We start from the raw sequence: 27,164 nt of genomic DNA, 5'->3' as shown, positions 1-27,164 counted from the left end.
AGTAGCTGACATCAGATTATTAATAGTAGGTTTGTTAATTGTTCCTTACCCGTTATAAACAGTGTTCGTGACCTCGGTGATGAGTCGCCTGTTTCAGTTTACAAAAAGAATCGCGCTACGCTGCATCGCTGATAATTTTTGAAGATCAACACAAATATATAGGCGACTAGACGTATACACATGTTTATTATTTTGGTTTAGTCTGAACCTACTTAACGTTAATCATGAAACTAGCTGCACTGTTATTATATTCAGTAATTTTAAACAGTGTCTACGGTTTAAAACTACTAATAGTATTTCCCGTACCCGCAAGGAGTCATTATATATTAGGAAATAGTTTAAGTAAAGGTTTGGCAAACTTGGGACATGACGTTACTTTTATTGCTGCATTTTCTGAACCAAACCCACCTAAAACTCTAAAACAAATAGTGCTGAAGGAACTTGGTGAAGTAAGAGATGGTAAGTATTAAATTAATTTTATTTATTGACAATTAATGTCGAGACTAATAAAACATTTTGTGATGCGTAAGACAAATTATGACAAATACTTTTGTTAGTAATTTGATGGCATTTCACTATATTCAAGCAGTATTTTTAAAAATGTCGCAAAAAATATACATATATATTATTTTAGATGTTGTCTATACTTAGTGGTGTTTTTCTAAATCATTGGAGAACAAACATACGGCCACTGAACTATATCATATTACTATAAAGTTTATAATATCATCTAAAACAGTTACAATTTTCAATTCAGTTACATTTATAAAGTACAAATATACTGCACTTTTTTTCCAGCGATAAAAATTGTTCTATTAGTGAGAGATGTTGTTCAGTTAAGAAAAAAAATAGCCTGGCTAATTTGTGAGAATGGTTAATATGTCTGGCAGGTGTAAAATTAGATAAAAACTATTGAAACCTTTGTCCTTCTTTTCCCAATCCTAAAAATTTGTCAGATGATAGTTTATATTATAATTACAGCTGCAAATCTGCTGTAATATCTGGCTCATGTGGAACATCCCGAAAGCCTTGCCAGGCTCGTTGTTTTTACTTTTTATAATCTATGGTAAGAAAACTATTGGTTTAGGGCGAAATTTGACTATGACCAAAAACACTTTTTTCAACGTTTTGGTCCCAGGAATCCAAAAAATAAGGTTTAAGTCCGTCCGGTTGTTATTAAAGAACTTTTTTCGCCAATAACTTTGTAATTATCAGTGACATAATAAAATATTATAAAAATTAATATTAAATTATAAAAATTAAAAAATTATTATTAATAAATGTCAAATATTTTTTGTAGGAAATTTAATTCCCCACAAAATCGGTCTATCGAGTTTATTTTGTATCTCCCTTAGTTTTTAATTTATAGTAATAAAAAATCTCGTCAAAGTGACTGGTTCTAAACTTCCCATCATATGACTGTGTTTGGATCTACAGCAATTTTTGAAATAAGAGTAATGTTTCTCGATTTTGCTATATTGAATATCACGAACTTACAGAGTGTCATAAATGTTCGTATCTATAAAAACGACCGATACGAAATGTACACCCTGACTTGTAAGTCTGGCAGGGCTTTCGTGATTGTAAATGACAGCCAGACGTGTATTTTCTATAAAATTATAGTATTATTTATCATGTGGCAATTTTTCAAATCCGGGTAAATAAGAGCAAAAATTTTGCAATTTTTGCCATATTCAAGATACCGCCAAATTCATTTGCCAGTTTCGTAAATCAGCCACACTTGCTTTTGATTATAGTTTATGATAGTCTCAAATGATACGTTAAATTTCAAGCATGGGAAAATAAGGGTTGAGGTTGTCAAAAATCTGTAAATATTTTTCATTCGCAAATTTTCAGCCAGACTGACTTTCCTCCACTTGGGATGTGCCATACAATTATGTCCATTAATAAATTATTATATTATATTTAAATAAAATCAGAATTATTTAACAAACTGTTTATTTCTGTACGTTAGTCGAGAGACTGCTTACAAATTTTAACTTAAGAATAATCCTAACAAAAATACTCTTCGTCAGCACATCAGCGCAGCGGCCAGCTGCCTGCATGGCGTAACGCCCGTATCAGCGAATTTATACTCGCCGCACAATTTTATAAAAGTAAACAATATAATATCGTCCGTAAAAGGCGTAGAATAATAATTAATGTAACACTCGGCCATCCTGCTTAGAGAGTGTCCTCACTCGATATCCGGGCTTGTTTGGCTGCTTTTTTTTTGGCTGATATCTTCTCTGGCACCCCTCCTGAAAAATAAAACAAAACGAGAAGAAATATTTGGTATAAACAAAGCATTTTTTTATATATTTTTTATTGCTCTCTAACGAGTCAACAAAATATTTTACTTGCTTTTTATTTTACCTTCTAGCAGGCCATTTTTTATTATTTTTTATGAGTTGAACAATTAATTATAACAAAGAAGTTAATTTATAACAACTATAATCAATTATCACAAATTAACCTCATTTACCTTCTAACAGGCCATTTTATTCATTTTTATAATTTTCAACTAATTTTTCTTTTGCCTTCTAACAGGCCTTAATTACCTTCTAACAAGGTTTTTTTACCTTCTAACAGGTCCTTATTGCCTCCCTAAAGGCCTTTATTACCTTCTAACAGGTCCTTATTGCCTTCTAACAGGCCTTTATTACCTTCTAACAGGTCCTTATTGCCTTCTAACAGGCCTACTACCTTCTAACAGGTCCTTATTGCCTTCTAACAGGCCTTTAGTCTCAGTGCTTGCCCTAGACCACAAAACCAAATCTCTCATTTGATTCTTTTCTTTTTTATCAAAAATACCCTTTCATTTCTTTCACTTTGATTATTCATGGAACTTGTAGCAATATTTTTGTACGCTTTTTATTTATCTTTTTCACAGTATCATCACCAGTCACCAATTAAATTCTTGTCAATTCCAAACATTAATGTGGGCTTAGTTTAGTACTATTACTATATCTACTATACTACTACTACTATACTACTACTTTTACTACTGTACTACTACTTTTATTACTATACTACTACTTTTATAGTATTAATGCCCAAAACTACTTGTGGTAGTTTTTTCCACCAGTCGCATTCATTGTCAACTAGTTTTAATAGCACTTAACAATGTGCGATTTTGTCCGTTCTACCTGTTTTTTTTGACCTGGGTGACGATACCGTGTTTATAATATTTTTAGTTTTATAATCAAGACAAAAATGATGGAATTTTTTTACATTTAAAATGCTTTTCCTTGATCTGAAATAATTTCATTCGGTACACCAAATATGCTGAACAAGTCTTTTAAATTGTAAATAACTTTTTTTCGAATTTGTAGTTTAATGGGTCGGGCGAGAAGGTATTTTGTAAAAGAATCCACAATAACAAATATATAAGAAAACCCAGAGCTCTTGCAAAATGGCCTTAAATAATCAATATTCCATGTATGCAAGGGTTCGGTAGGTTTTTCTATAGGAAATAAATAACCTTGTTTTTTTTTACCATATTTTGTCTTTTTGAATGCACAATCTAAACTTGAATTAACGTACCTACTTTTGACAAATTTTGTCATTCCCTCAAACCAAAATGTCTTTAATTGGTCGCATTTGTTAAGGCCGTTGTGCCTTATTTTATCATAGAACCTCAGCATTAAACAAAACCTAGCACATTTAGGAATAACAAGTTGTTTAAGTTTTCCATCTAAAGTTTTCCGGAAAAGTCGGTCATTTTTGTAATATTTTATAGTTCTTTATCGGGATTTTCTTGTTAAGTATTTTTTTATTGACATTTATTCATCATCTTGCGATTTGAATACTACATATTATCCAATCTTCGATATTTATTTTAAGAATGTCAAAATTTTTCCCATTCCTACTAAACATGAGACATTTTACTCCCGGGTCTGGGTTCAATTTCGAAATCAAAATCTTGTATTTACAACCACCATCTCTAGATAAAGCCCTACATCTAATACATTACTGGTTTTAGCCAGTTTGTATATTTTTGCATCAAAATTTCTGCTAGACCCTTACTACTTGAGTCAGTATGCAGCTCAGTTTCTAAATTACTATCATATATGGTTAACGAAGAGCGAGTAGTAAGTAGATCTTTTAAATTTTAACAAAAACTCGGCTTTTCACCAAATAGTTTCAGATTAATTTAAAACAGTGAAATCTAATTTATTAGGCAGATGAGTAACAGTAACGATTCTATAATCGAATAAAAAATAACTCATTACTTTACTTTTTTATATAAACTTTGATCTAAGATAATTTGAGTTTTATCTTACTCAAATTTTAACATCTATAAATAGTTTTATTCTTATTATGCCTATATTTTTTTATGCACTTAAATTGATTCATCAAATATTTCTCATGACTTAATTATTTATCTTGCGTAATAATCAAGAGATCATCAGAATTTTCTATGATCATAAATATCATAATTTACTGAGTTTTTTAAACTAGCTATAACAGATATTTTTACTGATAAATCCTTATCTAAGAAATTTATTTAGAGCGGTCTCTCTTAAGGCTCTAGAAGTCATGTTGTTTTAACACTTCATCAAAAAACACTTAAACCAATATCTTGGCGACAGTTTGTGTAGTGTTTATTTTTGCAGTTTTAAACAGTATAGAGATTTATTTAATTTTATAGACCTCATTTTTGTTAAGCCATGACTCCTTCAGTAAGTCGAATATAAAATTTCCTTTTTGAAAATCAATTTAAGAAAATTGTTTTTACAGTTTTCTAATACAATAGCAAATTATGCTCTTTAATTTTTTAAAAGAAGTTTAAATGATGAATTACGAGCTACCGTCGTAAACGTTTCAATATATTAATTTTCGTTAACTGAAACCTACACTGGTATACTAAAGTGAGCTGTATATTTATTTACTTTTCAACAGGCATCAATTTTGTTCATAAGAACTAATGTAAGAACCCATTTTAAAATCTACTATACTTTTTTTTATTAGTAGACCAGTAGTTAATGGCCATATTTTGTTTACTAAAAGAGAATATATATATTTGATCTTTTATTGCTTGCCACCACTGAAGTTAATAGCCTTTTTAATTTGTTCGCCCGGTTTTATACCAAATTTATTAATTTCATAACCTAAATAATCGATAGTTGTCTCAAAAAATGTACATTTTTTAAGTTTAGTTTAAGGTTTGCATTTTTTTTAAAAACTTTTAACACCGTTTCAAGTATTTCCAGACCTTCTTCAGTGCGATAATAATAAAACGTCATCTAGGTAGTTCACTACCCTATCATGTCTTAAATTTCCAAGTACCCTATTTAGAAGTCTTTGAAATACCGCAGGGGCATATAGACACCAAATTACACCAGAATATTACAGACACCAAATGGCATCCTTAAAAATTCGTACTGACCATGGGTCGTAACGAAAGCGGTTTTCTGAATTGAATTAGATGACATCGGTATCTGATAATAACCCTGCGTCATGTCCAGTACACAAAAATATTTAAATCCCTTGAAACGCGAAATGTGATCTTCAATATTTGGCAGTGGCATTCTGTCCTTGACAGTTATTTTGTTAAGTTTTCTATAGTCAATTGCCAGCCTGTAATCCACAGTTTTCTTTTTAATTAAAATAGAACAAGAATATTAAGAATTTGATTCCCTGATAATATTATTAGACAATAAGTCGGTAATTAAATTTTTCGCGTATTATTTCTTTTTCCTTTTTTTGTGACACCCGGTAAGGTTTGTAAAAGATGAGTTCACAGGAAGATAAATTTATTTCAAACTCTATAAAATCCGTCACACCTAACTCACTAGTTGACTTTGCAAAACAAGTCCTAAATTTATTTAATAAATCGTATAAAACATATATCGTATAAAACATAGAGTTGTTTTTTTTTTGCAACAAAAATATAAAAATATTCCCGACATTTATTTCAGATATTTCTATCCTAGAAATTTCCTTTGCTGGTTTATCATAATTTTGGAGGTCTTTTAAAAATTTATATCCCCTTGTCAGTACTTGGTTATTTTTCAGTTTCAACGTTTCGGTGCCTATATTAGTGACATACATCATAAATACAGATTTATTAGCTAGAACAGTTGGAATTGTATAGTTATGACACATTTTGGCGGGAATTATTAAGTTATTGTCACAGTTACTATTTACTCTTACATTTATTGTGCTATTAGGTGAAATCTGTAAATTTCCTATTATTCTAATATCTTATATATTTTTATTAGGTGAAATCTGTACATATCTATTATTCTAATATCAAACTTTTTTACTTTTCTCATTAAAATTAAAATTTTTCATAGTATTTATGTTATCGATTTTTGTCAGTTGTACTTTGTTTCCTATTATTTTCAAGATTATCGCTATTTGTAACTGGTTGACCAGTTATTATATCTATTAAGCCCATGTCTCTATCTACAAAATGAACAATACTTTCAATAGAAAAAATTTCAAAACATAATGATACTAATGCTTGGCTCAATGGATAAATAATATTATTACCAAATCCAGTTACGTAAGTGGTTGATTTATTAATTTTAACTTGTCTATTATGCTTGCGTGCGCAACGTTTATTTGGCTACCTGTGTCCAAATACCCTTTGCACAAAACATTATTTATTTTTAGAAAAAATAGTATAAATATCATTTTGTACTTGCCTTTTTAAGGTCTTCACCGTGGCCGATTTTAAAAACCAGCAGTCGTCTCGAAGATGTCCCTGTTTTCCACAGTTGCTGCATTTTTTGTGTAGTGGTGCTGATTGACAGGAGGTTGGAAACTGGTCGTTGGGCGCTGACTGATAAGGTGGAGGTTGATCATCCGTTGAGCGGCGAAACCAGCATCTCAGCCATGTGTCCTTTTTTCACAGATATGACAAACTTCCGTGATAATTTTGGGTGCATGTTTTTTTTTGGTAATATTTTTGGATTTTAATTTACTCAAAAATTCTTGAAATAGTTGTTCCGGACTTTTATAGTTCCTTTATCCGGGTCAAAAGTAGGCACTTTGTCGTTTTTGATAGCAGTTCATATTTTCGTAAGTACTTGGGCCACCCTGTAGCACATGAAGTATATTCAAAATTTCACTGACTTTTTGATTAACAATGTCATCCAACTTTTTATGATGCACACGTTTTTTTAGTTTGATGTTTGTTGCATTTCACTTTTCGAGTTACTGTCCGTGTTAGGTTCCGATGATTCGATTTGCCAAAGTTTTTTCTTTTTTTTAAGTCCAATTTCTGCCCACGCTCGTTTGTATTCGGCACTACTATTTTCACTGTCACTGTCTCCAATTTTAAGAGTAAAAAAATAATAATAATAAAAAAAATATTTTTAGGAGACTCTGTATAATAGGAAAACTATTATTAAATAACTTTTAGGTTTCTTATGAATCCCACTTCTGAATTATTATATTATATTTAAATAAAATCAGAATTATTTAACAAACTGTTTATTTCTGTACGTTAGTCGAGAGACTGCTTACAAATTTTAACTTAAGAATAATCCTAACAAAAATACTCTTCGTCAGCACATCAGCGCAGCGGCCAGCTGCCTGCATGGCGTAACGCCCGTATCAGCGAATTTATACTCGCCGCACAATTTTATAAAAGTAAACAATATAATATCGTCCGTAAAAGGCGTAGAATAATAATTAATGTAACAAAAATGATTCACATTAATACATTTCCAATATTCATGACTGGAAAAATAAGTGGACTTTTTTTATTTCATTTAGTAAGCATATCCGAAAATTTTAGCCAGACTCACAAATTGTCATTTAATGTCACCATCTGAACTAACTATTATACACTGTTGTAAACAAACTAACCCAAACTATGTTGTCTGGATTTTAATGCGTATGATAGAGAATAATATAAATGACCGGTTGACAGATAGAGAGACAAAATTACAAGCGGCATAGAGTGTTGCCGGTTTTTTACGTTTGTAGGAAAATGTATGTAGAAAAATCTACGTAATTTTAAAAATTTTCATGTACGAGTATACTACTGAAATGAAGAAAAAAAATCTCAAATAAATATAATCTATGACAGCTGTAGTAAAATGAGTAAGTAATAGTGAAAAATAAAGTTCCAATCCTAGATGCAACATTTTTCGTAAACTTCTACTTGTACGGTTTGAAATTTTGATGCAAAATCCGGCAATACCGCATAGAAGAAATGTATCAACCCAATTTTTATCTCGTTTTAATGCATTTGATTTTCCATTAAGCTGTCTACATCACTATCTTACACGTTAAAATCCAGACCGCGGAGTTTCGATGACCAAATCAATATATTCTCTCTTCGGTCTTCATTCTACGTGAGAGTATGGTGACATCATGTGTTGATTCCCCTTACTTCCTCGGACTAAGTTGTTTGACACTGCGCCATATGTGAAGCTTCAGGGAGGTTGTGGCCCACTAGGGTTTTGACTTGGTCTACCCACCTCTTAGGTGACCTTCCACGTGATCGTCTTCCCTCTACCTTCCCCTCCACCATCACTCTCTCAATTGAGGTGCCACTCCTGGCAATATGGCCAAAATATCGGAGGATTGACTGATTTAATCTGGTAACCAGACGTGTCTCAATTTTTAGTTCCTCTATAATGGAAATGTTTGTTCGATGAGTCGTCCATGGTATTCGCAGAGCAGCCGTCGATACACCCACATCTCCAAGGCATTTATTCTTTGCTTATCACTCTCCATTAGTGTCCATGTTTCGGAGCCATACATAGCTATGGGGAATATGAGGGAGTTCGCAATGGGCAGTTTAGTTCTTCGTGTGATTGCTGAAGTCTTCCATATCTTAGTGAGCTTTGTTGTCGCATTCCTCGCTATTGCCACTCTGCGCCTGATTTCAGCCTCGCATCCTCCAGAGTTTGCTATCATGGAACCTAAATAGTTGAACTGGCTTACAACCTCGTATCCAGCCACGGTTCGGACATCAGGTTGGTTATTGCGGAGGCGGTCAACAATCATCGTCTTGGTTTTCCGTTTGTTTAGTTCCAAGCCATATTTTGCACTAATAGAGCACAGTGCAGTCATGACTTTCTGCAACTCTTCTTTGCTGGCGGCTATAATCACGGCTATAATCATCCGCGTATCTCAGGTTATTTATCCTCCTGCCCCCCACGGATATTCCACCGTTCCACTCTTCTATTACTCGACGCATGACACTGTAGATATTAAACAGGATTGGCGAGAGTACACATCCCTGTCTCACACCTGCGTTACTCTTTAAACCACTCGATAACGTGTTATTAGCTCTGATCTTAGCACTGTTGTTCTCATAGAGCTGTTTGACCAAATCAATCAGGTGAGGTGGAGTGCCCATTTCTAGAAAGATAGTCCAAAGTTTATTCCATTTTGCCTTATCAAACGCCTTGGAGTAGTCCACGAAGCACAGGTACATCTCGATGTTGTATTCTCTGGCTTTTTCTATAATCTGTCGAAGATTTAAGATCTGTTCTCTAGTGCCTTTTCTAGGGATAAAGCCTCTTTGTTCATCTGATATCTGCGGGAGGTTTGGTTTGGTTTTTTTTCAAGACGCTCGTTGATGATGGTTAAGAATATTTTACTGGCATGGGGAATCAGGGCCATTGTTCTGTAATTGCTATATACAGTCTAGTGATGATCCTTTCTTAAAGATCGGTATGAAGATGGAATTGCATCATTCATCGGGCCACTTGCCGGTATCCCAAATTTGTTTGCATAGCAAATGTATTAGGTCTATTCCTGCTTCTCCCATTGCCTTAAGTACCTCAGCGGTAATACCGTCAACTCTCGGTGCCTTGTTGTTCTTAAGTCTAGTTATAGCTCTTTGGACTTCTGTTCTTAGTATGGCAGGTTATTTGATTACATCTCCAAGGTCAACCCTATTGTCGGAATTGCTGGCGGTTTCGCCAAACAGCCCTAAGCAGTATTTCTTCCAGACTTCAAAAATCTCCAGAGGCTCCGTTGTAGTGTTTCCAAATTCATTTTGAATAATTTGCGTTCGAGGCTGAAACTCTTTCGATAAATATTTGATTTTGTTAAAAATCTCTCGAGATTCGCTATTCAATCCCCCTATCAATATATTCACCCGTTGGGAAAATAAAAACAAAAAAATTTAACTGCCTCCTGGGCTATAAAGTTGCGCATCTTATTTATTCAATCAACGGTATTATTAAAGTCTCATTTATATAGTTGCAGTCAGGCATGAGATCTTCCACTGCGCATGCCCGAACAGAAATAGAAATAGGGGAGTGTGAGAGATCATCTTCTATGAGAGAACATTCTCTAGGATGCTCTCTCTCTTTCTGATTAAGTTTTTAAAGGTATACATTATATGTCTGCGTTGTGTCCTAGAATGGCATCTATTATCATGTTTGGTATATTTTAATAATCTTAATATTTCTTTTTCAGAACAACCCAGAAACATGTTTGAAATGGCAGATATTTCTCCATTTTTCCAAATCTTTTTTTTAAATGGCATTGGTGCTATGATGACTGAACGTGTACTCGAACATCCTGATACTCAAAAGCTGTTGCATTCGAATGAAAAGTTTGATGCAGTGATAATGGAACAATTTATGTCGGATGCTCTTACCGCACTTGGCCATCATTTTAATGCTCCCTTAATAGTATTCAGCACCCTAGGAGCTAATCGATGGGTTAATAACTTAGTTGCTAATCCTGAACCAGCTAGCTACGTACCTGATCTTTTCTTAAGTACATCATCCGAAGAAATGGCCTTTACTGAACGCGCCTACAACCTGATTTTCGGTATGGTAGCTCAGTTAAATTTGTATTATCTCGTTTATCCTAAACAAAAGAAAATTGCTGAGAAATATTTTCCGGGCATACCCGACTTTGAAAAAATACACTCAAATGTATCATTGGTGTTATTAAACTCTCATGAGAGTATAGGTCAGCCAGTACCGCACGTACCTAACATGATCGATATAGGCGGATACCATGTTCAACCACCCAAGGCGTTACCCAAAGATTTGCAAGATTTTATGGATAGCGCTAAAGAAGGAATTATCTATTTTAGCATGGGTTCAAACCTAGTACCATCTCAAATGCCAATAAGAACAAAAAATGTAATACTGAAAGTATTAGGATCGAGAAAGGAAAAGGTTTTATGGAAATGGGATGAAGATCAATTAGAAAATAAACCAGCTAATGTAAAGATATCAAAATGGTTTCCACAACAAGACATTCTAGGCAAGTATTCTTGCATTCTTACAGTGTGCCAATTTTAAAACTTCCCACCCTTAATAACTTTCTTGCACACTGAAAAAAAGGATCTCTCAGTCGAAATGAATATGACTTTGACCCAAAAGATTGGCGCTTTTCAATAGGGCCAAGAACGACGTTTCTTGGTCTAAAGCATTAACTATCTTTTCATAAGCTTTAAAAAATTACTTTAGAGAATAGAAGAATCTATCTGTCCAAAGTATTTCACTCTTGACCCAAAATTAATATGCAAAGAAGTTCTTGCTACAAGAACAATAGTCTCTTTGATTCATGCAAAAATTCTTGATTGAAAAGGGACATTTCTTGATTAAAAAAATACTTTTCTTAAACCAATAGCGAATACCTTTGACTCAACTAAAATTTATTTTGATCTAAGAGAAGTCTATACATCATATACAGGCATATTACGAGGTATATTATTTTCTGATAAATTTATGTTTTCCTGGTCTGTAGTAAATAAAGTTATATTATTTTCCTCGATAGTAGTTATTTCTGCTTCTTCACTCCTTGGTATTTTTTGGGGTGGTTCATCACTCTACAAATTACAAAAAAATGTTACATCACGATTAATCAAAGTAAAGCAAACAAATTATTAACATTATAAGCTTTGTTTTTCGATGACTTGAAATTCTAAAATTTTTGAAATTATTTGCATAAAAAAATCGATATACCTATATTCTTATTCTATCTATAGTCACGCATGCATTATCTAAATAGGTGCATTAGGTAAATGTCTCTTACCGTCAAATATAGCAAATAAATGCTCTAATTTCTATTTTTTCAGAAACTCCTTTAAAGAATCCATATGTCCTAAAATTTGTCCATAAAAAATGACAAATGCAAGTTAATAACGATCACTAATTTGTTATACGATATGCGTTTAAAAAGCAAATTATGCAAAATTCCAAGTGGAAAATTCCAAGCAACAAAACACGTGCGTACTATGATGTGCGACCTATGAAATGCGACGTACGACTGATCGGACAGCCGACTGATTGTATATACCGTCCTTCGTCATCGTTTTTGCGTGTCGTTATTATTTTTCATCAAAAGTGTATTTAGCTATTGGAAAAATGGCCATGTTTCTTGAATGAAGTACTTCCTAGCGTATTTTTGTTATTATCTTAAAACAAAGTAACTTGCACTTGGTTGAATGAAAATAGATTCAAGAGAAATTTTCTAATTTTTCAAGAGAAACAGTTTTCTTGAGTTCAGAGAGTTTTTATTCAGGCAAAATATTTTCTTTTACGGTAAAATAAATTCTCTTACCACTAATTTTTTTTTCAAGAACGGTGACGACTTTAGTTCAAATCTATCTTTTTTATCAGTGCAGTTAAAAATATGAAAAATCGGAAAGACACGTCAATTTTACTAGTAAGGGGGACACTTTAAATAAATATTTTTGGCCTTTTTCTTTACAACCCCTTTGGAGGGATAGATGTTACCTTTACAATCTTAAATGGGAATGGGGGTCAAGTGACACATCGTTTTAAAGACATTTAATTCTCTTTTCAGCGGTATCCTACTTTGTTGCTTTTTGTTCGGAGATTTCCTAATAATCGCGTTTCAAAGATGCAGAAACAATTAAACCTGCATTGAGATTTTGGTTTTCAGGCTAGTGTTTACACAAAAATCATTGCAGTGAATCTCCTTGTAGTACAAATGATTAGAAGATTAGGTGGCAACATGGACGTAGCCATTACATTTTTCTAGGGGGTCGAAATTCGAAATACTAATAAACAGAAAACATCATAAACATAATAATATTTTTTCCTTTCTCAAATTCGAATGAGTGGCAACCTCTAATCAGTTTCACAGGACGAATTGTTAATATTCCAGCAGGAAGGTGCTCCAGCTCATTATTTTTTTCCGGTCCGACAGTGGTTAAACGAGAGATCTGCAGGTACATGGATTGGCAGAAGGGGACCAATTGAATGGCTTTCTAGATCACTTAAGGCTTTTTTTGGGGGGTGGGACATCTTAAATCCATTATTATTATTATTATTTTTGGCGAAAAACCCATAAGGATTTTTTTGGATATCTTAAATCCATTGTGTATAAAACACAATCTACTGATATTGATGATCTTAAAAGGCGAATTACAGCAGAATGCCAGTCAATTCCCGGTGAAATTTTCCGAAATGTTAGGGAGGTGTTTGAAAACAGACTTTATTACTGTTTACGGGAAAATGGACAACATTTTGAACAACTTATAAGATAGGCGTAAGTGGTGTAACCTAATCTTCTAATAATTTGTACTACAAGGAGATCCATTGCAATAACTTTTGTGTAAACACTAACCTGAAAACCAAAATCTGGCACGTTTAATTGTTTCTGCACCTTTGAAACGCGATTATTCGGAAACCTCTGGATTAAAAGCAATAAAGTAGGATACCACTGAAAAGAGAATTAAACGCCCTTTAAAATTATGTGCCACTTGACCCCCATTCCCATTTAAGATTGTAAAGGTGACATCTACCCCTCTTAGGTGGTTGAAAAAAAAAGCTAAAAATTTTCATTTTAAGGGGGAAACCTTACAAATAAAATTGACGTGTCTTTCCAATTTTTCAGTATCTTAACTGCAAGAAAGTTATTAAGGGTGGGAAGTTTTAAAATTGACACATTGTATACATAGGTGTTTATAATAATAAAAAATATACCACGTCTTATACTACGATTTTGTCTTATGTCTATTTTCTACAATGTTTCCGATCAAATTGACTTTTTATCTTATCTCAATTCATTAATGGTTTAATGTATTTTTAGGGATTAGATAATATATTATCTAATGAAGTAATTCTCTCGACAAATGATAATAAATAACATTTGGTTACAAATACATTGTCGCTTAAAGGAGGTAGAAATAATTATAATTTAATATTTATACAAGCTATATTAAATTATATAAGCTCGGTTTTATATAAAAACTATTAGTGCATATCATCAAAGCATAAATTTTCCAGTTAACTGGAAATATTAAAGATGACCTAATCTCAGTGCCTAATATGAATCTCATATTTCTTATTCTATTAATACTTCTACACTTTTATGACTAAAAAGACATCATAATAATTATAGTCTCTCTAAAATTGTGCCTCGCGTTCAAATTTCAAAATACCAACGTATTATGCATATCTAAAAATTAAACTAAAAAATTAATAAGTACAGATAGACAAAACTCAACAATACATAGACGACTATCATAATTATTTGATTTAACAAGGAATAATATTATAGAAACAAAATATTAGAATAAAAAAAATTGTATAAATGGGAATGATTTTTTTGTACTTTTCAAGTCTTTTGGTAGTCGAAGAATTTCAAATAGTATAATAGAGTTTTTATATGGTAAGAAGGATCGATTCTACAAAGCAGGTGTAACCAATTCTAGAATTATCTATTAAGATTTCCGTTCAATAAGTATAAAATGTTCGGATAATGCTTATTCTGAATTTATACTTGGCTTTGTTGAATCCGCCTTAAATATGTAGAATAATGCTAGAAAAAACTGATGTTGTATAATGTGTGATAATGTTTGTACTATTCGCTATATTCTCCACAATGAACTCGATTATTTAGATGGCATTCAATAAAAAATGGGATTAAGTTTCTGTGGAAATCCAAATGTGTGCCATCTTCAGAATCGTAATGCTAAAATATACTAGATATATACTGGGTGCGTCTCAAAAGTATCACACCCATATAATTTTTTTTTATTTTTTTTAGGTAAAATAACGCATCTTGGTACGTTAGTATATGACACAAATCAGAATTGATTGCCGTATTCAATTGTTATTGGTCACTTTCTGTTTCTCCGGAAATTACTACAACTTTTGATTTTTAAATGGCACCCTCGGTATTTTTTTTACTTTATTCGATAGAAAATGACATTCTGAATAGAATGACATATCATATATGTCAACTTTTGACATTCTCGCTTAATGAAATATTGTGTTTTCAATTTCAATCTAGAGTGCCATGGCTATGCTAGAAACTTTGTAATTAAGGAGCCTTGGAAAAATAGATAGGATCGTCTAATGGTTTTAGTGTCCTGGCCTGTTAGAAAATGCTCAAATCGTATTTTTAATCATATCTCATTTTTTTCAAATGGAACGAGTGTGGCTCATTAGCATATTTTTGACGAATAATTTGATACCACACACTTGGAATTTCGAGTCAAATTTTATATGCGAAAATGTCAAAAGTTGACATATGATATGTCATTCGATTCAGAGTGTCATTTTCTATCGAATAAAGTAATAATATAATCGAGGATGCCATTTAAAAATCAAAAGTTGTAGTCATTTCCGGAAAAACAGGAAGTGACCAAAAATAATTGAATACGTCAATCAATCCTAATTTATGGCATATACCAACATACCAAATCTGTTTTTTTATCTGAAAAAATAAAAAAGTTATAGGAGTGAACCACTTTTAAGACGCACTCGGTATATCATACTAGAAAGAAATCAAACATATTTGCTATATTTGTTTATTTATTTTATTCAGCTCATCCTAACTGCAAGTTATTTATTACTCATGGTGGACTTCTAAGTACTACCGAGACAGTCACTATGGGAGTACCTATACTAGCTTTTCCCATTTTTGGCGACCAAAAGCTCAACGCCAAAAGGGCAGAATCGTTGGGATTTGGTAAAAGTCTCGAATTTAGCAGTATTACCGAGGAGGAATTGGCCTCTACTTTGAAGGAGTTGTTATCAAACCCAAAGTAAGAAATTAGGTGCATTTATCAGCTAATAGGTTATAGACTAATCAAATTAGAGGGTTCAATTAGAAAAAAGTGTTGAAAAGCTAATTATGGTCTTGATTTGTTCAGTTGACATGAAAGATGAATATCCTAGTTTTGCACGGTTGCTCCGCCGCTCGATTCAGGAGGACCAAAAGATGGTTAAATTCTTGGACTTTTTTTACATTTTTGGCTATAGTTCCGAAACTTTGCGTATAACGAGTACCAATTCATTCAATTCGGTCGAGTAGTATGACAGAAATCGAAAGATGAAGAATGGTGATATTTACCTATTTTGCTGATAAACGCATTAAAGTGACACTCAAACGTTCGTCACACGGATAAGAGCATTCTAAATAATAAACCATACAATAAAAGTTACAGAGCATCAAATTAGCATTTTATATCAAGTAATACATATCGAGAAAACAAAATTTTTTAATGTTCCGTCGTCCAACAATTCTGCGTAGAATGAGTATCAATTCGTTCAATTCGGTTCAGTAGTATAGCTAAAATTGATGCTTAAAAATAGTTATTTTTGCCAGTTTTGCCACTTCAAAAGAACACTTCTTATCCAACGACCGTAAGAAGACACGTATAATAACCACGCTTCATAAAAAGCTAGATGATAAAAGATTTTAAAGTAAAAGTAATAGAGAGAGTAGTAATTATTAATGGAGAGGACACAGATCTGTTGATCCTGCTCACAGCATTATATAACATCTACCACCTCAAAGATTGCACTAATGAAGCCGGGGAAGGGTGCAAAAGAAAATAATTTGCACTCCTCCAGATGCTTCAAATACTCGGAGAGTTTATAATCAAACATTCTGTTCCTGCATTCTTTCAGTGGATGTGTCAAACATTTTCATTTCCTCAGCATGTATTATTTGATGTAAAATGCTAATTTGATGCTCTGCAACTTTCATTGTATGATTTATTATTCAGAATGGTCATTTCCGTGTGACGAATGTCACTTTAATGCGTTTATCAGCAAAATTGGTAAATATCAACATTGTTCATTAAATTTCTGTCATACTACTGGACCGAATTGAACGAATTAATACTCATTATATGCAGAATTTAATGGTCTTTAATTATTAATGGACTAGAACGCAACGTTTCGAAACTATAGGCAAAAATCTGAAAAAAAGTTCAAGGATTTTACCATCTTTTGGTCCTTCTGAGTCGAACGGCGCGGCGGTCGAACAACCGTGCAAAAATAGGATAATTATCCTTCATGTCAACTGAACAAATCAAAATCATAATTAGCTTTCCAACACATTTTTCCAAGTGAACTCTATAATAGATCTTATTTGACTGGCTTTTTAATGAAATAGGTTTTCTCCAAATTAAATTATAAATTCAAAAAAAATGCATATTATTATTATTTATTTTTCTTTTATAGGTATAAGAAAAATGCGAAACTCAGATCACAACTTCTTAAAGATCGGCCGGTAAAACCTATAGAATTGGCAGATTATTGGATAAAATATGTCGTGAGATATGGAGGAGCACCACATTTAAGAGTGGCGGGTATTCGTTTACCTTTTTACAAGTATTGGTTCTTGGACGTGGTCGCAGTGTTTGGTGGTGGCTTCGTTCTCTCAATTTATGTGCTAGGCAAATTGTGCAAATACAGAAAATGTAAGCGAGCTAAAAAACAACTCAAAGAGAGTTCAAAGAAAAAGAGGCAATAGACTGTTAATTTATGTATAATATTTTTATAATAAATTATTAATACAAAATGACTTGTTTTAATAACAGTGATTTTGCCTGAAAACAAAATATAGATGATTGAAATAGTTATTCTTGTTTGGTTGGCTCTAAATTTAAGAAATTAAAAAAAAGGCTGTTATCACTAGCGTCAAAACAATTAAAAAATTATGATTAATTTTTTGACGAAATTTGTATCTAAACCTCTTTTTTTTTGTGGAGAAAAATCTGCAAACCAGAGACCGTATGTGGTACTGTCGGGGTGGTTGAGGTACCTTACCGACTAAAAAACCTCCTCAAACCGCTTTGAATATCTTCCCGAGGAACAGCCTTTCGGCATTACTTTTCGAGGAGGCGGTTTTACTGCGATGTTTTAGTTACTTCGTCTAGCTTCTTTCTCTTTTGCATCTATTAGTGTCTCCATAAAGGTGTGAACACTATTCCAATTTTCTGGTGATCGAATCATCTCTGGAACTAGATCGGAAATCTTAATTTTTTATTTATTTTTTTTTTTTAGACTTTAATATGCAAGAAATTTCAAGACTCTTGCAAGATTTCTTGAAAGTTAGAAATGATACATTTTTTTAAGTGATAATTAGGTCTTTGCGCAAGTTATGTCCGGTTTATACAACATTTACATAGTCGTAATCATAATCAAACTTCTGGTATAAAATTGATACAGATCAATATCTGTGTCTACTTTATATCAATGTCCACAATATCCATATACCAATGTATGGATCGAAACCTAATATATATGATGACTCTGGTTTAATTCATCGACGTAATTAAAGCATTTTGGAAAATAAATTATTGAGAATCTTAATTTCTCACTAAATGGCTTAAAAAGTAAGGCCTTTTAAATATTAAGCAATGGGTTAGAAACACCTTAAAAAAATATATATCGGTTAAACCTCACTATAGTCGAGTTATCCACGCAGTTCTACATTGAGACAGGGATTTCTATCGACACGATGAGTTAACTGGTTTATAAAGTATAATTGAACAATTTTGGCAGAATCCTTTATGGAAGTGTCATCTTATGGGTTTCTGTCTCTGCTTAGTATGCATATATGTATATGTTAAATTGTCACAATTTAATAAATCCATGTATTGATGGCCGTTAAATTGGTTTCATTTTGGTTGCATTCAATAAACATATTTATAATTTCAGCTATTTTTGTCTCAAAAAAAATGCTTTCTGCACCGCATTCATTAATTTGCAACCATCAGTTCTTTAAACATCTACGTATAGAAAAATCAAGATAATACATTCGGACTGGACGCGAATATAATTATACGATCAAACGACTTACCTGAAGTGAAGTTCGATCGTAATTATATGAGGCGTCCAGTCCGAATGTATTATCTTCCCACCCCTCCCGTTTTGGCCCCATGGTCGCTTGAATTAATGAATAAATCTTTGAAAATGAATACCGACCGCCGCGCCAGGCCGGCGCGGCCACCCAGACTGGTAGCGGGAGGGAATTTAGCTTATAGCTTTAAAATTGTGCACGCAGGGACGGTACTACGTATAGAAAAATCAAGATAATACATTCGGACTGGACGCCTCATATAATTACGATCGAACTTCACTTCAGGTAAGTTCGTTTGATCGTATAATTATCCAGAAGATACCAACAGGATATTTTGTTGCCTTGACGTAATATATATATATATATATATCTATCTGTACGGTTTATTGCATTTTATGTAACATAAAAAGTAGTACATTATTTATTTTTCCTAAATATCTAGTAGATATTGTTAGGATATTTTATTATCATGAGCATGTTGGGATATCTCAGCTGGATGTACATTAGATATACGACAGAGATATCCATAAGATATTCTATTCTGAGACATCTACAGGATTTCAGGATGTCTGGAGGATATCCTATAGATGTCTTTCTCTCTACAGGATTTCAGGATGTCTGGAGGATATCCTATAGATGTCTTTATAAGATGATCTTATAATGGGACATTCCGACATTCTATGAATATCCTGCGGATATTGTGTGTTATATGGGTATGCTAAAAACACTAATTTGTAATCAAGGAGCCTTGGAAAAATAGATTGGATCGTCTAATGTTTTTAGTGTCTTGCCCTGGCCTGTTAGAAAATGCTCAAATCGTATTTTGAATCATATCTCAATTTTTTCAAATTGAATGGGTGTGGCTCATTAGCATATTTTTTTACGAATAATTTGATACCACACAATTGGAATTTCGAGTCAAATTTATAAATATTTCAAAAGTCAAATTTATAATTAAAGTTAAAATTTCAAATAAACAATATGCGAATATGTCAAAAGTTGACATATGATATGTCCTTCGATTCAGAGTGTCATTTTCTATCGAAAAAAGTAATAATATATCGAGGATGCCATTTAAAAACCAAAAGTTGTAGTCATTTTCGGTGAAACAGGAAGCGACCAAAAATAATTGAATACGTCAATCAATCCTAATTTATGGCATATACCAACATACCAAATCTCGTTTTTTTTTATTTGAAAAATTAAAAAAAATAGGAGGGAGCCATTTTTGAAACGCACTCGGTATATCAAACAAAAATCAAATATATTTGCTATATTTGTTTATTTATTTTATTCAGCTCATCCTAATTGCAAATTATTTATTACTCACGGTGGACTTCTAAGTACTACCGAGACAGTCACTATGGGAGTACCTATACTTGCTTTTCCCATTTTTGGCGACCAAAAGCTGAATGCCAAAAGGGCAGAATCGTTGGGATTTGGTAAAAGTCTCGAATTTAGCAGTATTACCGAGGAGGAATTGGCCTCTACATTGAATGAGTTGTTATCAAACCCGAAGTAAGAAATTAGGTGCATTTATCAGCTAATAGGTAAATTAGAGGGTTCAATTAGAAAAAAGTGTTTGAAAGCTAATTATGGTCTTGATTTGTTTAGTTGACATGAAAGATGAATATCCTAGTTTTGCACGGTTGCTCCGCCGCTCGACTCAGGAGGACCAAAAGATGGTAAAATTCTTGGACTTTTTTTACATTTTTGACTATAGTTCCGAAACTTTGCGTATAGCGAGTACCAGTTCATTCAATTCGGTCGAGTAGTATGACAGAAATCCAAAGATGAAGAATGGTGATATTTACCTATTTTGCTGATAAACGCATTAAAGTGACATTCAAACGTTCGTCACACGGATAAGACCATTCTAAATAATAAACTATACAATAAAAGTTACAGAGCATCAAATTAGCATTTTATATCAAGTAACACATATCGAGAAAACAAGATTTTTTAGTGTTCCGTCGTTTAACAATTCTACGTAGAATGAGTATCAATTCGTTCAATTCGGTTCAGTAGTATAGCTAAAATTGATGCTTAAAAATATTTATTTTTACCAGTTTTCCCACTTCAAAAGAACACTTCTTATCCAGCGACCGTAATAAGACACGTATAATAACCACGCTCCATAAAAAGCTAGATGATAAAAGATTTTAAAGTAAAAGTAATAGAGAGAGTAATAATTATTAATGGAGAGGATACAGATCTGTTGGTCCTGCTCACAGCATTATATAGCAACTACCACCTCAAAGATTGCACTAATGAAGCCGGGGAAGGGTGCAAAAGAAAATAATTTGTACTCTTCCAGATGCTTCAAATACTCGGAGAGTTTATAATCAAACATTCTGTTCCTGCATTCTTTCAGTGGATGTGATACCACGTCATCATTCTTTATCAGCAGGGAAAATGAAGTTAGTCACAACTTTGGACAAGAACATAGACTTACAAGATGCTGCGCTTACCTTCAGAAACCATTCTGCTTGTGCTGATGAGATAAATACTGCTGGGATAAAATTCCTTGTAGCCATTTATGTTGACCCTCGAAAACATACCTCAGACGAAATAAGATACGATATCTTCGACAAAGTAGTAGCCAAGACAAACATGAAGATAGCAACCCTTCCCCTCAGTGAAGCTGTAGCTCGTCAACGCGCCTTCGGGACATACAACCGAGTCGGCAAATTTGTTTTAAATGTAAAAATTCACAGTCCTTCACAAAGATGCAACCGGGGGGGCATTGAAAATGATGAATAAAAACGTAAAAATATGATTAGTGTTAATATGAGTGTATTAGATACATATGTTTAAATAACGAACTTAACAAAAAACAACAGATTTAAAGATTCACTGAAAATGTAGTAATGTTAACATTAAAAAAACATTATCAATAATAATTATGCGATCGCCACCTATCCGTAAAACAAACAAGCAAAAAAACAAAATAACATACAAAACATCAGGTTAACATGATGACAGATCATGATCGATGACAGATAAAGAATTCTTACGGAAAGTTACACTTTACGATATAATTTTTTAACTATTAAAGACAAACCCCATTTAAATACAAAACTTTTTAATACCTCCTACTGTATCTAAAAGACATTTTTTTTAAATTACTAAATTCTTAGCCACGCTTCTGTTTTTCTTGGCTGTTGTGCCAGATTAACAGGCCCACGTTTGCACCACAAGGCGATGCTGCAGACCACTAGGTAGACCGGTCGTAGAAATTTATGTTATACAACTTTTAGTCAATCTACACAAATATTATCAAAAGCTTTTTTTCTTTTAAAATGTGTTCAGATTTTCTAAAAAGTATAAGTCAAAATCGCAAAACTTAAATTTGATATGAGTTTCTTAGTTTTTAACTAATATAGTGGCGAATTACAAAAATTCCTTTTCAATGAATATTAATCAGTTAAATAAAATAATTTAATAAATTACTAGCTTTTTCCCGCGACTACGTTCGCTTTACACCTCGAATCGTTCATGCATTGATTTAAATGATTTTTTACTTCTTTATAGAGAGCTAATGAGCATAGATGTTTTTTATTTCTCATATTTTTTTTATTTAAGAGCACTAATACTCTCTTTATAGGTTATTTTTTATTCTTTGAAGGATAATTGAGGAAGATATATTTCGTTATGATGTCACTAAATAAACCCTTGTATAAAATTTTATACTGTCTGGTTTGTAATGTTATAGTATTGCATTTTCGTACAGCAAACTTCCATTCCCTTTTCTACTCCCTAAGTGTATAAATTTCATAAATTTGCTTTATCTTTGTGCCAATTTTTATGTGTATAATCCAGAGGTCACCAAGTTTTATATAAATTTTTACTAACTTTACCCATTTGGTTGATGAATTTCAAAAATTTCTTCTAATTATTTTTGTAGGATTTCATTTTTCTAGACCAAATAGTAAGGAATTTTCATACAGCAAACTGTTCCGACATAATTTTACTCTCTAAGAGGATGAATTTCCTAAAATCGCTTTGTGTAGCTAATTCACTAATGGCGTTTAAACGAACCTTTGTGCTAATATTTATGTATCTAAACCTGGCGGTATGAACTCACTCCTAAAATATCTAAAAACTTAAAATATAATCTAACTGACACACCACTGACAATGACAAATAATTTATTTCTGGAGGTATTGTGTGTAGGTGTTTTCAGGTATGTTTTAGTATTTAGTCGTTTTACACAAAGAAATAGCCATTAAGCACTATAAAAATACTTCATAACAAATCTACACATATATACATTTCATTCAAAAAAAGAATCATCAAGATTGGTGAAGCGGTTTCGGCGGGATGGATGCAACAAAAAAAACCTTTGAGGTTTTATATATGTATGGATTAATTATTTTTCCAACATATTTTACTTTGCAAATTTTTATAAATATTCAGACTCGCCAATATCGTAGTCCACAGTGTCCAGCCTGTTTAGCCAAACGTAGGCCGATTCCTCTTCGGAGGCGTGCGGCGTCGCGTCGTGACCCTGGCTGATGGAGGAGTCTGAAGACGCTCATCCGCGCAGAGGAGCAAGTTGACTGCGTAGCGTATTGCGTATTAATCGATTCTGAAACTTTTTATCTCATTTATAACATATTACGCAAGTTTATTATCTTAATCTCGATTTTAATAGATAAATATGTGAAATGCCACCTGAGTATCTTCCGCCATGACATGTTTTTACTTTTTTGTTATGGTAAAATGATTTTTATAAACTTTATTCAATAAAGTATATTTTCCTCCATTTGGTGATTTTTTAATTTTAAGCGAAAATTAAGTATAACATTTTAGGAAAAAGAAACACTGTAATATTTAAAAGAATAAGAAGAAATTAGTCTTATTTTGAAAGAAAAATATAGAAAAAACTCTTTCTATAGAAAAAAGTCTTTATACTAACCAGAATCCGGTGACATATACGCGGTCTCACCGGAAACATTACTTATTACTTCGCATAACTTGAAGAATATCTACTTTTAATAATGAACACTTCAGAAATACACCAGTAAAAACATTTATTATTTGAGATTAAAACTCGAATTAAATTATAAATATTAGTTACCTATGTTGTTATAGCTTTTATAGGCCTGTTTAACGACTTAATAAGTTACCTAGCGAAAAAATCTGTGCGCGTACCTACCACTATTGTTACAGGTTAATTCGTTAAAGAAATATGTTACACAAGTTAAAAACGCTAAAATTTTAATGGTATTACTTGTGCATTATTGGCCTTATAATGTAATTTGTTGGAATTATATCTTCTTTAAATATAATTAGACTTTTTAACGACTTTTAAGTTACCTAGGAAAAAATCTGTGCACGTACCTACCAGTATTGTTACAGGTTAATTCGTGAAACAAATGTGTTACATATTATTCGTGGTATTAGTGGTATTATATTGGAATCAGCTTGGCATTAGTGGGGCATTATATGAGAAATTTTGGTATTTAATTTGTATTTTTGGCATTACTTTGGCATTAGTATACAGACATTTGTCAGCGGTTTACTCCTTGTAGATAATCAAAAAGTTTTTTGATAAAATTTGCTTTTTATGTCAGATCATTTCTATGAAAAATTACATTAGATTTTTATTAAAGACGCTGGGTAATTAAAACATTGACTAATAAAGCTTGTCCACTTTAAATAAGGGGTCACGAAATATCCTCCTTGGAGTGTTTGGGTTAAGGGGTGTATAATAAATTAATCGTTGTTTTATAATAAAAACCATAAAACATTTATTTGTGAGTAAAATAATGCAATGGTTGGATATCTCTCCTTTATAATTAGGTGACTAAAAATACACTAAAATAATTAGAAAAAAAATCTTGTACTTATTTAGTAATTACGTCAATATTAATTAATTGACTTTCTAGTCTATTTTATTTTATGTACAAATATATTATTAAATTTTAAGCATTAAGTAATAAAACACTTTGTGCCCTCTTATATCGTAAGAGGTTACGAAATATACTCCTGGTTACACCCCTTACAGAAAACAGTGTAAGGGGTGTAAATAAATTGTATAATCACTGTTTTTTATAATAAAAACTATAAAACATTTCTTATTTGTGAGATTAAAAAAACAAAACAATGCATTGGTTAAAATAAGTACATTCAATACATATGTATGTGTTATAACATAATATAGCCATTACTATTATACTATTATTATTAAAATAATATGTGTGTAACATATTTCTTTAACGAATTAACCTGTAACAGACATTTATATGCCCAGTATATTTTTGTTTAACAAACCAATCAGGAAAAATCCAAAACCTACCGTTATAGGAGGTATAAGATGATTAAACTTATATAATGACAACTACTTATCGGATAACAAATTAATTACTACTGTCAGCTACTGTCTAGGTAGAATATACCTAGAGTACCTACACCTACCTATGATGTAGGTAGATTAAAGCTTATTTTGACTTTACGTCTCACTTCGGTGTCACAAGCTGAATTTTTCAGGGATGGAAGTACAGTACATGATATGGGGACCCTTATTCCGAAAGTAGTACAAAATTAGACTGGGTAAAAGGGCACTATTATCAAAAATCGATATATTAATACCACCGTATAGAGAAAACAAATACTTTTTGTTGATCCAGTACACAATAAAGTATTCGTAGGGACTAATTTTTTATAATTATTTACAAAAAAAACATTTCCATTGGCGCTTATGACCAAAAAAAAATTTAAACATGAATAACTCATTTCAATCATGCGAAAATTTGGTTTAAAAATAGACTTTTTTTAATATAACTTTCATTTAACGAAAAACGAAGGCCTAAATGAAAAAAAGAAACAATTTAAAAGTTTCGCTTATGCCTTGACAAGGTATCAAAGCAAACCCCATATTTTTTGCTTTTAAACTAATAAAGATATATCAATAAATAATTAGCGATGTAATGGTTTTTGCGCGCGCTGGCCGACTGCCGCCGCTGCGCCGAGATTTCCTATACCCTTGTATATATGACGTCATGGTGTGGCAAATGTAGCATTTTAATTCGATTTGGGCTCCCTTATATAGGATAACAGAAACATTTTCAATGTTAAAACTTACTGACAAGATATATACATTATCGTGACTGTGGCTTTAGAAGAATACCTCGGATATATTATGTAATATTAGCAAAATTTAGTTTTTTGGTCATTTTAATGTTAATTAAATGTGGTACATGTGTATTAGTTTAATTCAGAATACCACTTCTTAAGTAATTTCATGGAGAGTTGGGCACAAACATTTTCATTTCCTCAGCATGTATTATTTGATGTAAAATGCTAATTTGATGCTCTGCAACTTTCATTGTATGATTTATTATTTAGAATGGTAATTTCCGTGTGACGAATGTCACTTTAATGCGTTTATCAGCAAAATTGGTAAATATCAACATTGTTCATTAAATTTCTGTCATACTACTGGACCGAATTGAACGAATTAATACTCATTATATGCAGAATTTAATGGTCTTTAATTATTAATGGACTAGAACGCAACGTTTCGAAACTATAGGCAAAAATCTGAAAAAAAGTCCAAGGATTTTACCATCTTTTGGTCCTTCTGAGTCGAACGACGCGGCGGTCGAACAACCGTGCAAAAATAGGATAATTATCTTTCATGTCAACTGAACAAATCAAAATCATAATTAGCTTTCCAACACATTTTTCCAAGTGAACTCTATAATAGATCTTATTTGACTGGCTTATTAATGAAATAGGTTTTCTCCAAATTAAATTATAAATTCAAAAAAAATGTATATTATTATTCATTCTTCTTTTATAGGTATAAGAAAAATGCGAAACTCAGATCACAACTTCTCAAAGATCGGCCGGTAAAACCTATAGAATTGGCAGATTATTGGATAAAATATGTCGTGAAATATGGAGGAGCGCCACATTTAAGAGTGGCGGGCATTCGTTTACCTTTTTACAAGTATTGGTTCTTGGACGTGGTCGCAGTGTTTGGTGGTGGCTTCGTTCTCTCAATTTATGTGCTAGGCAAATTGTGCAAATACAGAAAATGTAACCGAGCTAAAAAACAACTGAAAGAGAGTTCAAAGAAAAAGAGGCAATAGACTGTTAATTTATGTATAATATTTTTATAATAAATTATTAATACAAAA

The 27,164-nt window shown here is 32.3% G+C and overlaps 1 protein-coding gene across 3 annotated transcripts; it reads left to right on the top strand.

Annotated features, from left to right (window-relative positions):
• Positions 1–27,164, top strand: LOC115875651 (UDP-glucuronosyltransferase 1-6-like). 3 transcript variants are annotated; one of them, XM_030891169.1, is made up of 4 exons: positions 1–459; positions 10,399–11,202; positions 20,313–20,532; positions 26,825–27,164. In XM_030891169.1, the coding sequence occupies exons 1-4, from the start codon at positions 225–227 to the stop codon at positions 27,114–27,116; spliced, it is 1,551 nt and encodes a 516-aa protein (XP_030747029.1). In that variant the 5' UTR covers positions 1–224; the 3' UTR covers positions 27,117–27,164. The 3 variants fall into 3 exon arrangements, with proteins under 3 accessions (XP_030747029.1, XP_030747031.1, XP_030747030.1); XM_030891171.1 differs by having other exon boundaries at positions 20,313–20,564; positions 26,825–26,949; XM_030891170.1 differs by lacking the exons at positions 20,313–20,532; positions 26,825–27,164 and adding exons at positions 15,745–15,964; positions 17,391–17,730.

Source organism: Sitophilus oryzae, unplaced genomic scaffold (assembly GCF_002938485.1).
Source record: "Sitophilus oryzae breed Bouriz unplaced genomic scaffold, Soryzae_2.0 scaffold_1393_pilon_pilon, whole genome shotgun sequence".
Classification (NCBI taxonomy): domain Eukaryota; kingdom Metazoa; phylum Arthropoda; class Insecta; order Coleoptera; family Curculionidae; genus Sitophilus; species Sitophilus oryzae.
Note: the sequence above shows the minus strand (reverse complement) of the source record. Positions and strands in the feature narration are given on the sequence as shown.